Source organism: Rattus norvegicus, chromosome 3 (genome assembly GCF_021556685.1).
Source record: "Rattus norvegicus strain SHRSP/BbbUtx chromosome 3, alternate assembly SHRSP_T2T, whole genome shotgun sequence".
Taxonomy (NCBI): Eukaryota; Metazoa; Chordata; class Mammalia; order Rodentia; family Muridae; genus Rattus; species Rattus norvegicus.
The window spans coordinates 21,409,361-21,426,099 of record NC_141536.1 but is presented as its reverse complement, the minus strand read 5'-3'; the positions used below and the strand labels follow the sequence as shown (position 1 = coordinate 21,426,099).

At 51.1% G+C, this 16,739-nt stretch overlaps 1 protein-coding gene across 10 annotated transcripts in view; it reads right to left on the bottom strand.

The window, feature by feature from the left end:
• Positions 1-15,826, bottom strand: part of Lhx2 (LIM homeobox 2) — a 30,375-nt gene extending 14,549 nt beyond the window's left edge. Inside the window, exons 1-4 of one of the 10 annotated variants that reach the window (XM_087651510.1) lie at positions 15,206-15,750; positions 1,553-1,755; positions 933-990; positions 221-624 (exon numbers count right to left, since the gene is read on the bottom strand). In XM_087651510.1, coding sequence (XP_087507636.1) covers positions 221-624; positions 933-990; positions 1,553-1,586 — 496 coding nt within the window. In that variant the 5' untranslated portion in view covers positions 1,587-1,755; positions 15,206-15,750. Of the gene's footprint in view, positions 1-216; positions 649-932; positions 991-1,552; positions 1,756-2,850; positions 4,003-15,205 lie in introns of those variants that run through there. The other 9 variants (XM_087651509.1, XM_087651512.1, XM_087651507.1 and 6 more) reach the window with 9 other exon arrangements.
• Positions 15,827-16,739: the final 913 nt, after the last annotated feature.

Below are 16,739 nucleotides of genomic sequence, written 5' to 3'. Positions count from 1 at the left end.
GAAATACAATTTCTCAGTGACAAGTTCCTGCACCTGGGTCACCAATGAACTAATGCATTCTCACCTAACGCTTCAACCGAAGGAGCGCAGACTGGAAGCGCAGTGCTAAAGTCCTTTCTAACTGGTGCCTAGGGACAGGGGCCAGAGTACCCACTGCACACCAAGCACACTGAAATCTTCCCGGCACCGCCGCCAAGGCTTCAGACGATCTTGCACTCACCGGCGTTGTAGGCTGCCAGATCTGCCCCGGGTCCTGGACTTTTGCGCTTTCTCGGCCTCCCCTTCTGCACAGTGCCCACGCCGTTGTAGTAGGGAAGACCCAGCGGGTTAGCCCCAGCTGAGCCCAATCCTGCACTCTTAGCTGCTGCGGCTGCCGCTGCCGCCGCTGCCACGTCGGCATGGTTAAAGTGTGCCGGGTATTCGCCTTGCAGCAGTGCCTCGAAGTGCAAGCGGCAATAGACCAGGCTGTCCTTCATGCCGAAGTGGTCGCCGGTCGTCAGCATCTTGTTACACGTGGTGCATGTGAAGCAGTTGAGGTGATAAACCAAGTCCCGAGCACGCATCACCATCTCTGAGGCCGAGATGCCCAGGTGGCAGCGGGCGCAGCGCTGCACAGAGAACCGCCTGTGGGGACCATGGAGGGAGGGGCTGTGGGGACAAATGGTTGGGTATCCCCCCATATCCCTATACTCCTCCTCCAGGTGCTGCTGCTGTCACTGGGGGGTGGGTGGGGTCCCCTCCTCAGGATAGAAAGCCTGGACTCCAGTTAGAGGGTTAGTGAAGAGGGAACTAGAATTTAACCCAGGCCTGGTCCTGCTTGAAATAGTTTCCCTTAGCTATCTTCGCACCCACAGGAGAGTCTACTTTATTCAGAATCTGAGCAAGTCTTAAGAAAGACTTTACTTAGAATGGGGAGAAACTCCCTCACTTACCCCTTCCTCAACCTTTGCCCCTTCCCTCCAGACCAGCACCTGGGAATCCTACACACCGCTGTAATTTGGAAGAAACAGAGATGGGGAAAGAGAGAAATAGAGACAGAGACACACAGAGAGAATCCATAAATAGACCCTAGCTCTAAAGTTGGGGAGGGAAGAAGACCTTGACTCTTTAACTCTGGCCAACTCTTACTACCAGCCTCACTCCCCACTTCACCCCCAAAGACCCAGAACTGCTGAGCTATCCTAGCTCTCCCTCCAGTTCAGTCTCACATCAACCAGAGTTTCGGGGTGTCTTATTTTCGTCTCCACTGGTTGAGTCAAGAAACTTCAAAAAGAAAAGTAGTGTGAAGACCCCACCCACCCACCCACCCAAGCTGACCCTTTAAGCACCCTAAACTCAGAAAGGAGGGTAACGTTGGCTTCTCTGTTCCCGTACTTTCAGGGTTCTTTCCAAAGGGGCCCCATATTGCTAATTTAGAAAGTTGTCACCAAATGTTGGTGGGTGCTGGCTTGGAGAAGAAGGGTCTTGGGTAGGGCAACCTGTGCTGGGAGTAAAAGCAAAGGAGGTGGAAGGTGTGGCCCCTGAAGGCCAGCAGGGTCTGGGTAGGATCTACCTGTAGTAGTCTTCTTTGCAGTAGATGCTGCCATCCTTGCTGAAGCAGGTGAGTTCCGACTCCAGGTTGAGCTTGCATTCACAGCACTTGAGGCAACGCATGTGCCATTGTTTGTCTACTGCCAGCAAATAGTAGCGGTCAGAGATCTTGCCCCCACAGCCCGCACACAACGCTGCCCGGTCACTGCTGATGGACGGCATGGTCTGCAAAAGGAGAAAGACAGAACGCCGCCATAAGGGACAGCCTACAGCTGTGCTCCCACCGAGAAAACTCGCCCTGAGCTCCTTCCCTGGCCCGGGCTATCTTTGAAATCCGCCTAGAGGACGGTCTATCTAGGCAGCCCATTTCCTCGGTCTAACAGGCCCAAGCTGCACCACTCAGATCCAGGCAACCACCGAGCCCAGCCGCAGCAGCACCACTTTACAGTTCTAAGTTGTTCTCAGGCCTTAGGTCTTCCTGTTCCTGCCCCCATGCCCTTGCCCCAGGAATGTTCCCGCAGCGTTTAAGTATTGGGACAGAGGAGGCTCTCCCCACAAGCTATCCAAGGGAATTCCTCAAAGTGTTTATTAAAAGTGCTGGGCCTCAGAAAAGAACTAAGGGGGTAAAGTAAGGTGAGTATTAAAAGTCTTGCTGCACACATTCTCCTCTTCAGAGAGACAGCAGGGTTCCTGGCCCCAAGCCTCAGTATCCTCTTGATCCTTAGACTACAGGTTCAGCCCGGGGAAGGTCCAGTAACTTCTGGGTCCCCGCTTGGGTCTTGAGAGAGGGTTAAGTGGGATATAGAGCGTCCTACCAGGAGGGTGCAAGACAGGCCCAATGTGAATTTTTTTTTCCAAACCAAACTGAACAGCGGAGGTTTATCCAGGACGAAGGGCTCAAGGGAAACCCGGAGGTCACCGAGCTGTGGCTCTAGAAGGGATAAACTCAGGCCAGACTTCCCACCTCCTCGGTCTCTAAAGGTCACTGCAGCCGCTGCTTAGGCAGCGTCTGCTAGTCTGGCCCCGGGGGAGGCTATTTGGGGCCGGGACGGCAGAGCCAGGTACAGAGAACCTAATGGAGTCTCCTTCAGCGCAGAAGCCAGGCCGGAGCCTGAACTCTGAACCATTGCCTGGCCAAATCTAGCCAGTTAGGAACACGGGTCACGATCAACGGAAAGTGCTGGCCCAGATGTCGCAGGGCCCTGAAACTGAGCTAAGGACAGAATCCCAGACTGCCAGAAGACTGAAAGCGAATCAAACCGGCTAGAGCTTCCACCGGTCCTCCCTTTTCCCCCCCGAGGCGTTGGCGCCAGCACCTACAGCCTAGTAGTGGTGGAGAGTCAGGACTGTGGACTGGAGCGCCAGGAGCAGAGAGAAGAGAGTGGCCTCGCGCTTCCACTTCTAGAACAACGTTCTCCTCCACCCTCGCGGTCCAGATCTGGGTTTCAACCTTGACTCCCTCCTCCGCTCTAGCAACCGGGTTTCCCCTGAGTCTGGCGCCCGGGGCCTCGCACCCTGTCCGAGGATCCCTCAGCCTTGGTCCCGTGCGTCTCGGAGGACTCTACCTAAAGTTCGGGGAACAGAGGCGCTGGCTGGCCCCGCCAGGTCCCAGCTCTCAGCCCCAACTCCACAGTCGCGCGCCTACCGTCTCCGTGTCGCCGCGGTCGATGGCGGAGCTGATGGCCGGAGCCTCGCTCTTGGCCCTGCGGTCCATCTCGTCGATGACCCCGTGCACCTCGGGGCCCGACAGACTGTGGAACAGCATCGCGGCGGGACCCGGGACGCGGCTGCCCGGAGGAAGGGCTTGCCCCCCGCCTCAGCTGCCTGGCGTTCCCGGCTTTAACCCGCCCAGTGCATCGCCACCGCGGCCCCGGCCCCGGCCCCGCCCGAGCTCGGCTGCGCCCCCAGGCCGGGCTCCGGGCCCCGGGCGCCCGCGGGCCAGGACGCCTCCCGCCGAGGCGTGGGGGCAGCTACATCGCGGGGCGCCTGGGCGGCGGCGCCGAAGCCAGGGTCACAAGGGCAGGGGGTGAGGTGGGGGCGGGAGACCAGGGCAGAGGTCGGCGCCCGCTGTGGGTGCTTTCACGCCGCAGGCATCGCTCGCTGGGCTCTGGCGCCCAGGGCGCAAACCAGGGGCGCAAACTCTGCCCCAGGCAGCGGTGGCTGCAGTCGGGGTTCACCCAGGAACGGCTAGGTGCCCGCGGCGGCCCAGATGCCTGGACGTCTCTTCCCCCCGGGGTGTGTTCCCAACCAAAGGCGAACTGGAGTAGGGGTCTCCGCGAAGCCTGCGAGCTGAGCCGAGCCACCAGGAGAATTGAAGAGGAGGAGGAGGAAGAGGAGGAGGCGGCGGCGGAGGAGGTGGAGGAGGAGAAAAAGGAGGAGGAGCAGTGTGGGAGGAGGAGCCGCCGGCCGCGGGCCCAGCCGCGCGCAACACTACCCAAGCGCGCGCCGAGCTCAGCCTCGGCTCCGCAGTCCGCGCCAGCGCAAGCCTCCGCGCCTTTTCTACAGCCGCGCCTGACATCACGTCCTGCCGCCGTGCCATTGGCCGCCCGGCGCCCCAGGCCTTGGCAGCGCGTGCTCCGGGAAGGCGGGAGACCCAGAGGGAGGGGAGAGGCTAGAGGAGGAGAGGAGCGGAGAGAGGAGGTGGTGGGAGCTGGTGGGCGAGGCTGGAGGAGGAGACGCAAGGGAGGGAGAAGGGAGAGCGCGGGTTTGGAGTTTCTAAGATGCGAACAGTTTCCTGTGTTTCTTCAGGAAGGAAAATTAAACCTTTCCTGGAGTCTCTATCCTAAGAAAGCGCTGCCAAAGGATGCTTGGGGAGATCTCCACTCTCCCACTTGGCCTCTGGAACCTGGGGGTGGGGAGGGGCAGAGAAGACCGACCCGGAGTACAGTTTCAAGAGCCTTCGGCTGCTTCCCGCCTAGCTAGGCTCCGGTCTAGGGCGCTACTCTTTCCGCGCTGCCGGCAGCGGCGCAGCCCTCCCGGGAACCAGGCGCAAGTGCCACGAGAGCAGTAACTCCCACGGGTAAAGGGGCCAGTGAGCATATCCTCGTTCCAAGCGAGCTAGGGACTGTACTGCCAGGCATATTGCTCCTGGATTTCCCAAAAGCTCTGCAGTCTGAAGACATGTCTTTAGGAACTCAGAAAAAGAAACAAGGAGTCCATAGCTCTGCCACGTCCGTGCAGTGTGATCCTGAGAGAGTGACTCAACCTCCTTTACAACGTTTGACTTTCTCAATGGGAAGCAAGAAGGTCCCCTCCTTTTGGGTGTTTGGGTGAAAGAAAGAAATGAATGGACAATGTATAAAACATAGTAGGCACTCAGAGAATTTCTTAATCGCTCCATCTTTTTCTTTTCCTATTCAAACCTTCTCACACCGGGATATACTTGGCAGTTCTTAAAGACCACAGGCCTATTCTCTTCCTATGGGCTACTCCATCCCACCAGCACTCACTCTCTCCCAGTCTGAATCCACCCAGCCACCTGGTTGCACCAGAACTAACAATAACATGGTCTGCCCAGCAAATTCCAACTGCAAGCCCTGAGTCTCTTGGTTGAACCCAGGGCAATGACTAGGTGTCTGGTGAAATAGGGAGGCATTCGGGAAGGAAAAGAAAAGCGATTTTGGGTAAAAAAGGAAAGGGCAAGTCAGTTACTGAAACTCCTTTTCTGGGTTCATCTTGCAAGTTGCTTTCTTTCCATGTGATAGGGGGTAGAAATGTAGTCTGAAATGTCAGTTTGCTTGCCTGGCACAATCAAAGGGAAGCCAGGACCAGGACCTCTGTAGTTTATCTCACAGGACACACGGTTGAGGCAGCATAAAGTCACACCTTTTTACATAGTGCACATAACTTTTGCACACAAGTGTGTTACACTTGTGGTGCCTAAGCTCCTATCCGTGTGTGAAAATTCATCTCTTTTGGCATAAATACAAACAGCCGAATTTTAGTTTTGTTGACAAAACCATAACCAGTCCAACAGTGCAGGGGGTATACAGGTGGACATCATACCCAAGGAGGCATCTGAACACCCAGAACTAACACTCCTAAGGCTAAGATGAGCCTACTTAATCTCCTGTCCTATCAGGTGTATTTGCAAAAACTCTTCAAGTTACACGTGTGCGTGCACACTGCATGTGCAAAGACGCCCTAACTTTGGGGAACGACCATCAATCTAAAGATGGGAACATGCATGTGCAATCACACAGACAGTCCTTCAGCGCCTACACAGACACTGGCCCACGGTCAACTCTAGGAATATGTTAGCACCTTATCCTGGGGTATCTGGGACAGATTTTTTTTTCTCAAAGAAAGTAGGAAATGAAATTTGAATCTGAGAGTCACCAGTGTTGATCTGGAGGTTGTTCAAGGGGCAAGAAACTTTGTAGAAAGCCTGGGGTGTTGCCTTCGGTGCTGGCCGGACCCAAGGGACTGCCTTCAGAGCTGGGGAGGGGATACTTGATGGTTCTGGTTAAAAGCTGCCCAGAGGATAGGGAATTATAGCCATAAAGAGATGTACACCATTCAGTACCCACCTTTCTGACCGGCAGTCCCCATCCATCCTTGGCCTCAACTCTCCGGCTGTTGGGATTCCCACCCGGGGCACTTCTCTATTTATTCCTCGCATCTGGCTAGGACGCAATAGCGTCTATTGGAGGCTCAAGCGCATCTCCCGCCGCGGGGAGGCATCTGGGCACCCGGGCCCTGGGTTCAGAGGCCGCCAAGTTTGTTAATCACTGGGGGACGTCGTGCAACCGCTTTGCCCTGTCCTGGGAGACTAGGCAAGGCGAGGAACAGGCTGTAAACACAGATCCTGACACGTGAGTGACACTTACACTGTGCGAAGAGCCGCAGAGAAAGGCAAGGGATGGGGTGGGGGTGGGGGTATCAGGCTTGGACAGGTAATGAAAGATTCACAAATGCCCTCGACCCTCTCCCTGTCACGGGTAGAGAACCCTTAGTTCCCGGTACCCTGCGTTTTGTGGAAGGTGACAGGTGAACGGGATTCAGGTCTGGTCACTGTCGCCACTGCCTACCTCCCCACCATCTGCTTCCCCGCAGACTAGCAGACCCGCCGCATAATGAGGTAGCAGCCTCCAGCCGGCCACCGTGACTAACTCAGAACAAAAGCGCTCCTCCACGCCTTCTCCAACAAAAGGGCCACCAGCCCTGGCGCTCCCCGAAGGCTGCGGGGCTCCCGGCTGCCGGCTGCGGAGATGCGGCGCGCAAACTTCCCGAGGCTCCCCGGGCTGGCGGCGCCACCCGGCCGGGGCCGCGGAGGGAGGAAGCTCCCAGTCCAAGGAAAAAGTGAGGCCAGGCTGGAGGAGGGGAGAGGGGGAGGAGGGCGCCGGACGCAGCGGAACCAGGGTGATTGATCTGCGCGCTGTTCCCGGCGCTCTGTCCCGTTATTAGAGCGGCCAAAGCCGGGCCACGCAAATACCCTCGGAATCGCCAACTAATTGACGCTGCAGGCAACTATTTCATTGTGCGCGCTGGTTTTATGTCTTCATAGCCGGTGATTGACAAGGTGTAATTAGTCATCTCACTCGGTGATAAACATGGGCACCCTCCTCCCGCGGCATCAGGCCGAGTGTACCAGCAGAGGAAGCGATAGTTGACGCTGATATACCATTAAATCAAAATGAAGACGTTCAGAAGTGTGTGTTTGCTGTGACGCTCTCGTGGTTTATTTCTCAAATACGGCACCAACAGATTTACTTGATTTGCAAGTTAACTACAACATTAACTGGTTTTATTTATTTTGCCTCTTTCCTTCCTCTTCCTAGGCAGGGATGTTACTCTTGGAGTATGTGAAGACAGTTTGCTTTTTGACAAGCGAGCTAGCGGGCGCCCAGATTTCTACAGCCTTTGGAGTCTCCCCGGAGGGAAAGAACAAACCTCGGACTGGGGAGCCACCCTGGAAGGGCTCTGCGTAGGGGAACCGCCCCACCCTTTGGCCCCAGACTCTCCTGCCTGGGGCTCCCCGCTTGGTGCTACTGAAGGATTGCCTCAAGCTCTGAGGATGAAGCTGGGGTTTAGGGTTCCGGAAACCTCTCTGAATAACAACTGTGGGGGAGAAACAGACTCTGCCAACATTTCTTCCCGGCCTCACAACGGAAAGGACTGTTTTCCTAAAGCTGTTGGCTTCGGTCACAGAACCAGTGGCCCGCCACTATTGCCCCTGTCTCCTGTATAAAGCATTAACTTCTCTGTGCTTGCTGGTACCGTTCATCTCTCTCTCTCTCTCTCTCTCTCTCTCTCTCTCTCTCTCTCTCTCTCTCTCTCTCTCTCTCCTGTTATTGATGCTGGTTACTCATTTCAGAAACCTGGATGCTTACATTTTAAGTGGGAAGAGACCTGATCTGTTTTGAGAGCATCAACTGAACAAAGCCACCAGCATCTGAAAATCCGTCTCCAGGTTACCCCTCATGCCCCCAGGAGACCCCATTGGGGAATGATTCTTGCACTTTTGCTGTCTCTCTAACCTGTTTCTCTCTTATAGAGCAGAAAAATGAAATGATTTTTTCCCCCACTAGGCAAAGGTATGTGGGGAGGAGGCAGGACCAGGAGAAGGTGGGGTGAGGGTCAGAGAGGCTGTGGAGGAGCCCATCATCTTCAATGAGGACTGTCTTCCACCCCCAGGCTTGCGGGCCTTGTTCGGCTAGAGAAGGCTGTTTTATATTGATGAGAGAGGTTGTCTGCAGCAGCAAATGTGCTCTTTCACTATGAAATCTGTACATTGTTTTGGTCACAACCTTACAGAGATCTGCTTGATCACCAGTATCGACACAATATAAGTCTGTGGGACCTTCATTATTTCCAAGAGGAGCACCATGTCTGTGACACTAGAACAGAGAAGTAGCTTGGCCCATGGCAGGCAAACAGGAGCCCAATTCCTCCTCCTCTTCTCCCTGCAGCGATCTGAACAATTCTGGGGGGAGAAAAAGCCTCCCTGGGCGTCAGCTGAGAAGGTTGGGGAACTAACCAGGGCTCATGCGCGCTCTCTCTCTAGGGCCCTGTTAAATGCACTGAACTTAAAATGAAACACGAAGTGTGAATTTCAGGTTTGAACACGATGCATCGGGAAATGTGAAGGTTGGCAGCCCTTGCCTCCCTCCTGCCTTTCGGTAGTAGCAGGTATTAATATTGTATTAAATGTTATGAGAAAGTAAGGGCTGTGGAGAGGAATGTGCTCAGATGCAATTTTGTCAAGGTTTTTATCTGTGATTATGGTTCCAGATGTAGAAACTCCCGGAGGAGGGAAATGAGGGGCTGCTGGCATGTGACATGTGTTTTAAGGTGTTTGGCAGTGTTTTTCAAAGTGGTGACAAAATGTTCAATTTTATTACAGGGAATTGGTAAAAGAAATACGAATTCTAGGTCAGAGATTATTCACCTTCAGCAAAAACAATTTACCATTATTGACTAGGGTGTGGAAAGTTTGTATCTGGGCCCTCCTCAAATAACATTGCCAACAATATAAATCTGTCAGATCAAATTATTCTTAAAGAACAATTGCAACAAAATACACAATAGCTAATTGCATTCTCCTCCTTCCTCCAGCTAATTTCCACAAAAAGATACACGCTGCCCTGGAATGAAAAGGAAAGTGGATATTACAACAAGAGGCCTTGCATTTCATGTGCTATGAGGACATCTTGTATCCAGAGGGTCAGTTCTTTTTAACTTAGTCCAGAATAACAGTCAGTCCTAAAAAGGACATTTTGCTAGCTCCTGCTCTCAGTCTTTCAGATTAAAGAGAGCAATAAAATTTTCCCACATAGGGAACCTTAGTTACTTAGTTAAATGAGAATCAGGAAGATTCTGTAGGAGGAAGTAGGGATGTGGTGATGGGAGAGGAAGTAGAAGAACCACCAGGTGGCTGACATCTCTTCTAGTTGCATGCACTTGATACTGGGAAATTTTCCCACCCGTCTTTCTTTATTGGAAGGCATCTCCACCATCCCTCTCAGAATGCAAGACACCCTAAACTCCATTCTGAATGCAAGTTTCTCTAATAAATCTTTTATGAGTTTCACATACACCAGCATTAATAAATTGGGGTGCCCAGCTATGGTTCACTAGCCTGAAGGTGGGTTTGGTAACCACTTCCACAGAACAGAAAGAGGTTTTGCCTCAAGATTCTGAGTTTGGTTTCTCCAGGGATCCTCCACCAAAGGCTAAAAGACTGTACCATTTTCCAACACTACTACTGCTTACAAGTCATCCCACACCTAGCACCCCATTCAACCCTATCCTTTCTGTTATCCTAACCAAGGGATCCTGGTTTGTGCTCTCCAACCTTGACATGATTTTACCATCCCAGATCATACTAGACTTCAACTTAAATTGTACCTTCCTTGGGAGTCCAGAAACTTCCTCTCTTTGGTGTGGGTTCAGGTTTTGGAAGGTTTTCCAACCTTCCAACCAGAATAGTGAGTTTGGGAGAGAAAGATGTCAACATGACTACTATCTCATCCAGAACTCTTAGCAAAAGACCAGCCCAACTTTTCCCTAGGTCTGATTAGCAAATCTTTATTGCTGTCCAGGGAAGCTGCCATTGTCTCCTTAGGTGAGAAATGAGTCATTTCCCACAGATGCTTCAGCTAAAGCCCAGCCCCTAGGCTCCCCCTCCCCCAACGTTTTTATTCTCCCATTAATTAAAACAACTAATGTCCCCTTGATTATCTTTGCATGAATGGAAATCATTAAAGCCCTTGCAGGTATATGGGAAATTCTGTTTGCTTAAGTATTCACACTTTGATTTCCTATAGACTCATTTTTTCAAGCATAAAGAGATTCAAACAAAACAAAACAAAAACAAATCTCTGTTACTCTGCCGTGAAATATGAAAACTAGTTTTCAGTGAGCTCGTGGGTGTCTCTGGCCGGAAGAGGTGTTCAGATGATCCTGTACTGTCACTGAAGTTGACCCTTCAATAAAGGGGTCTCAGACAGTTAAGGCAGACATTGATAGGTTGGCAGACACGGGTTTTTAATTTGTGCCTGTTTGTAGTCATACAAGCGTTTCCAAGTTGACTTTCAAACCACTGTGTCAGCCCTCAAAAGTGAACAAGGAAAAAAGGAAGGAGAAGAGGAAGAGGAGAAGGAGAGAGGAGGGAAAGGAGGAGGAGGGGAGGGAGAAGAGGAGGAGGAGGGAAGGCAGTGGACAATTGGATCTGTTTGAAACTTCCCAATCAGTTGACCGGTTCAGCTTGCATTCATTTCTGGGGGCAGCCATAATTAGAGTGATCTATTTTGCATTTACTTCTCTGTGCAAGCATTACCCACTCTTCCCTTGCTTATTAAACAGTGCCACCTGCACCAGACCCAACACAGCTCTTCCATCACTGAGGCTCAGCTAAGGGTCCCAGACCATATATTACCATTAACTGAAGCTGAGTAGTTGATGACAAGTAAAATCAGTTTCTGGGATCTGTTTTTGAACAATCTTTTCAGAAAAAAAAATTATGAATTCTTCAGATTGTCATCTTTTATAAACCATTTTATTTTCTCTATATAGTAACTTAAACAGCAATTAGCAAGTTGTTTAATTAATGCATGTCCTCTGCATGTCACCAAGGTGTCTCCAGCACAAACGTTCGTAGGTACTAGCCAATGCGGTCAATATTTTGTCATTCAAAGCCTCTGAGGCTGGCCACCTTGTTAGCCATAACAGTATAAAAAGGATCTGAAGAGTCCATTACAAGGCTAAGAAGCAAAGGACAGTTTTCAGGAAACTAGCCATAGATAATCTGAATCCAGACAGAGGGACAGGCAGAAGAAAGTGAGGCAGGAGCAGAGAAGAGAGAGGCAGAAAATGAATCTACATAGACATCAGTGACTTAAGAAAGGCACAGGAAGTTTCAAGCAAACATGGGACCATTTCTGACATTCAGCTATGTTCTAACAAACTCGGCTCTCCAAAGCTGATGATTTACACATCTTTAAGAGCCTCAAACCTCACTGTGGCTTGTTCTTTTAAAAGCTTCCTGCTTTGTTCCAAATACTGCTTATCGTTGGCATTGTCAACAGCTCTGCATCTGGGAGAGATTAATTAAGTGATAGGTCAGACACAATGAGGTGAAAGGGCATGTCCACCCAATCAGAGCTGATTCATCCGTTTCAGGATGGATCAACCTTTTTTTTCTTCTTCTTTTTTCTTTCTTTCTGAGAGAGAAAGAGAGAGAGAGGGAGGGAGGGAGGGAGAGAGAGAGAGAGAGAGAGAGAGAGAGAGAGAGAGTCCAATTTTGGTTCCATCTCAAGGGGGGATTTATCAATAGGGATGTCTGAGCTCCTTTGGTGAGGTGCACATAGCTGAAAAGAATGTTCTACAGATAGGGGAAAAAACTAAAAATCTACACTCTGTCTTTTTAAGGTATAAAAATAAATTCCAACTATCAATCCTGTCTGTATGCTTAAGTTTCACAATCTGCATGAGAGATGATTTCCCTGAATGTGAGTTTCTTACAAAATAGCTAATTGGCTCATTTATATAAATAAGATTGCTATATAACAGTAAAATTTTTAAAGTTCATTTTCACTCCCTTCTCCCCCCGGTGTCTGACAAAATGCAACTCCTTTCTCTCAAGTCCACTTTTTAATTTCTAGAAGGAAAAATGATAGAAAGACAGGAAAAGGAGCGGGAGAGGAGGGTATAAAAGAAGGAAGTGGGGTGTGTTCCTAGGTATCATGGACTAAATTTTCCAGACCAATTAGAGATTATCTTTAAATCTCTATCTTTCACCCAATCCACACCTTTCTAAATAGATCTTTAGATTAACAAGAAATTAGTTAATCGGGGAAAGCCATGTGGCTAGTTAGCTTGGTTCCTAAGCAAAGGGTGGAGGAACCCCAAGAAATGGTTCTCTCTCCATCTCTTCAGTCATGCATCAGCATGGGTCAAAACTGGTTGCAAAATTGTGTGTGTGTGTGTGTGTGTGTGTGTGTGTGTGTGTGTGTGTGTGTGTGTGTGACAGATGGATGGATGGACAGGCAGACAGATGTAAACTCTGAGCCTGTGAACAAGGCTGGGTCAAGTAAAGTGATTGCTTTGGGCAGACCACAAATAAGATATTTGGAATATTTTTACTTCATTTTTGAACATGTCTAATGAAATTCCCATTTTCCAAGGTCTTTCTTCCTTCCTTCCTTTCTTTTCAGTTGGAATGTTAAGCAATGGTAGCGATGTTTTCAGTTGACTAGCCATTTCTCTTTGCCAAAGAAACCAAATGCTAGTATCTTAGTTATCCAATTCTTTAAATCATCTGGGATCTATCTATATTTCTAAAACTGAACAGAAATACTTAACAGCCTGATCAATAGCCATTGACCGTTAGCACACCTCACCACCCTAACATGCACAGCTTGATCATGTATATTTGATCATTGAAAAATTCAAAGCATCTTTCAGCAGTATATCAAGCTTCCCATAAAATGGTCTGTCTGTGGTCTTAAAAAGAATGTGAGTTGTTCTCGCTCCTAAATTCATCTATCCATCCATTTACACACAGATACACACACACACACACACACACACACACAACACACACACACTCACAGAGAGAGAGAGAGAGAAGCACACACACACACACACACACACACACACACACACCACACCACACCACACCACACCTCCTTCCTGGAGAATTTATTGCTCATATATTTGATGAAGAACAAGGTAATTAACTGGGAGGCTGTACATCTGGGCAGTGCTTCATATCCATTGCAATAATAAAACACTTTTTTCACATTTTAGCAGAAGAAAGGCTTAGTTCTGTCCACAGATTCAGAGGACCCCAGAGTCTCTGTCTGCAAAGCCTCCTTGTTATAAATCCTGCCTTCCTCTTAAGTGATGGCACACACAATTGCACCAAGGGGCACTAAGTTTACTGTGCAAAAGCATTGCAAGAAAAGCTGGTCCCTTCTCAAAGCTTTAGCATTAGTATGTGGTGGTTTGAAATATATACATGTGGGTTCCTCAGTACTCAAGCTGCTTGGCAGCAAACTGGGACAAGAGTCCAAGGACTTATCCTGTAAAGGGCCACAGGTACAATGTGCATTTTAGAATCCCAAGGGCTGTGGTTTCCTGTACATGTGCCACTATGATCTAGTTACCCCAAAAGGAACCAGTTATGTAGAATTTTCTTATATCCAGGGCTCAAAAACTGGTTCTAAGTTTCTCCATAAGGAACCCACAGACCCATCAAATCACTCTAGGGATCTGACCCAAAGAATACATCTGGCAAACCTACTACAAGTTCCCAGCGCAAGTCCTTAGAACCTTAACCCCAGAGACCACCCCTACCCCCAGCCAAGAAAAAAAATTACCTGCAGAACCTCCCATCTCCGGAGTCCCCTGTTCTGTATTGCAAATTGTGCCCAGCACAAATTATTCGGGGCCCTTCCTTCTAAAAGCAGCAGCATCTGGGCCAAGGCTCCCTCCTTTAAAGGAGGGGGACTTCATATGATAATACGTGTAATATGATATGGAATGACAGAATGCATGACAGTTGCCCATAATACAGAGAAGTCAGTCAAAGGACAGAGGGGACATTTGGATAATTACCATCCATTGGCTAGTCAATCACTCGAACAGAGAGAAACTGCACAAAACCCACAATGGAGTTGGGAAACAAAAGAGACCCGAGCCAGACTCAGGATTAACCGGTCTAAAGCGATCTAAATGCTTTTGTGTCTGAAGAACTGAGGCTCCCGGGTTGCCCCCCCCCTCATCCCAGGGAACTAATTGCGGGGATCAGAGTTAAGGCTTTCTCCCTCCTTTCCTATTTCTTTTTGTAGACTGCTCACCACGCAGTGAAAAACAAATGATTTCTCTCTGTGTGTTCATTAAAGTACTTTAAAGTTAAGGAGGTGCAGGAGGGAAGCGAGATATGGCCCCCTGTCCAGAGGTTGAGAGTCTTCTGCCATGGAAGATGCTAAAACAGCCTCCCTTGGCCTTAATTCTTTGTTTGAGGGTAAGGTCTTTCCTTCTTGCCCCTTGGAAACAAATACTCATGCACCTGACTGGGACTGGGCAGCTGTCGCTGTTCTGGTTGAGATGGACTTATGGTACCCAGCTTTGAGTGAAAAGTATCTCTGAGTTCCCTCCACACCAGAAAAACACCAGTCTCCTGCCCTGAGTTAAAGAACTGCACATCTAATTAAGTGGGGTAAAGGGGCAACAGAAAAGCGCGTCTAAGCCTTCAATGGGAGGTTGCTACAGACGAGATGGTTGTAAATTGTGGGTAGAGAGAAAATCTTTGTAAATTGAGTGAGAAAGGAATCAACCTCTTCTTAATTGGGAGAAATAGGCTTGTTTGGAAGAGGAATAGAGACCTATTTCTTGTTTAGGAAAAGGAGACGAAATGGGGTGATTCCTCTAAAGAGATACCAGGAAATGGTGACTTCAGAGACTGAGAGAGGGATTAAATTCCTTAAAAGAGGCGGACACTAGAGCTCCGTACCCAAAAGCCAGACCCTACACTCCCAGGGCTGGAAGACTGGTAACTATCACCCAGTTCCTTCCAGGGTCTCAATTCACAATTCATCTCGTATCCCTGACGGGCCCTTGCAAGTTCCGGGCTGGGTGGCAGCCGCAGCTTCAGTGACGACCTGCGGGTGCCCACGGTGGCCCAGTTCAGCGCCCTACGCACAGCCCTCCCAGTCCCGGCGCCTCTTACCTTGGTGAGCCCTCGGCAGCGGGTGTGGCCGGCTCTGCGGGCGGCCCCGGGCCAGGGCCGGGGCGCAGGGGACGGCGGTGCGGGACTGGGGGGCAGCAGCAGGGTGAACGCTGGAGGGGCTGGCACGGTGCCCTGAGGGGGGGACGGGGCGGAGGGCAGCCCTGGGGCCTGGCGATGCCCGCAGGGGGCAGGGGAGGGGCGCCGGGGCGCGGGTCGGGAGACCAGGGGCTCCCTCCTGGGGCCAGTAGGGCGCTCCAGCCTGAGGGGCCGGCCCGGGAGCCCGGGCAGCACAGCGATCGGAGTAGCTGCTGGCTCGCCTGAGCTGACAAATCAATCAGGGTCCGCGGAGTCCCAGGAGTTGCCACCCTGACTGTGGCGCGCCGTCCCCGTGAGCCCCGAGCTGCCAGCAGACGGCCGCCTCCAGTGGGCTCCGGCCGGCCGCGGTCATTAGGCTGCGGGCGCGGGAGGGGGCGGCCGGGCCGGCGGGAGCGTCGGGAGGAGGCGACCGCGCCGCAGCGTCCTGGCCTGGGCGCCCCGCCCGCCGCCGTCCCGCGCCCGCTGGGCTCTTCGCCCCCCCAACCCCCGCCCCCGCTCCCGCCCCGTCACTGGCTTCGCCGGCTCCGCTCCCCGTTTGGCTCGGCCCGCCTCCCTCTGTCTCCCTCCATCCCCGGTGTCTGTCGATCTTCTTGTCTGCTGTCCTCTGCGATCCCTCCCTGCGTCTCTAGCTCTTCCTTGCTGCGCCTCTTTCCCAAGGTGGGGTTGCCTCTCTTACCCCTTACCCCTCACTCATTTTCACCATTTTCTCCCTCCCTTTCATTTCTATGCCCCCCCCCCAATCCCCGCCGGTCCCCTGCCACTCACTACCCCCTTTTCCCTCTGCTCGGAAAGATTGGTTGTTCTTTCTTATTCCTATTTGGAGCAGAGGTCCCCAGAATCCAACTCAAGTCCTTTCCCTGCTCTGGGACTTTGGACAAGTCACCCCTGCCCCCCCAACCCATTGCAGTTTCATTATCTTTAAAACACGCTAATAAATAAGGACGGTTGTGAAGCAGGGTCTGGAAGTAGGTGTGCCAGTGGCTCTGGATCCCCTTCTGAACCTCACACATTTGCAAATGCGGCAGCCACTGTGGCAGCTGCTTGGCGACCAGGGCACCCTGAGACTAATTTAGCAGGGAGTGTCAAGGGTGATTTCTTCTGGGGTCTCCAAAGCCTCTCCTGAATCGTGACTGTGGTGTCTTAACGCCTATTCCAGGTTTTGGTTGGGCACAGTCCGGAGCTGGGTCTGATATCCCAGGCTGTGTCACCTGCTGGATTTTCTTTACCAGGCCCCATGATTGGGTTTTAAGCATCAAGAGGTACTTCCTAGACGGAGTCTTCAGAGTCAAACAGAAATGAGTTCAAATTCACTTACTTGGGTAGGTAACGCTCCTCCCCTCCCCCAAGCTCGCTTCCTGGATATAGAAACAATTATCAATTTTCCTTTTAGAGTTGGTATTCGTGGTGGTTTGTCTAATGTGCCAGTCTATGAAGCTTT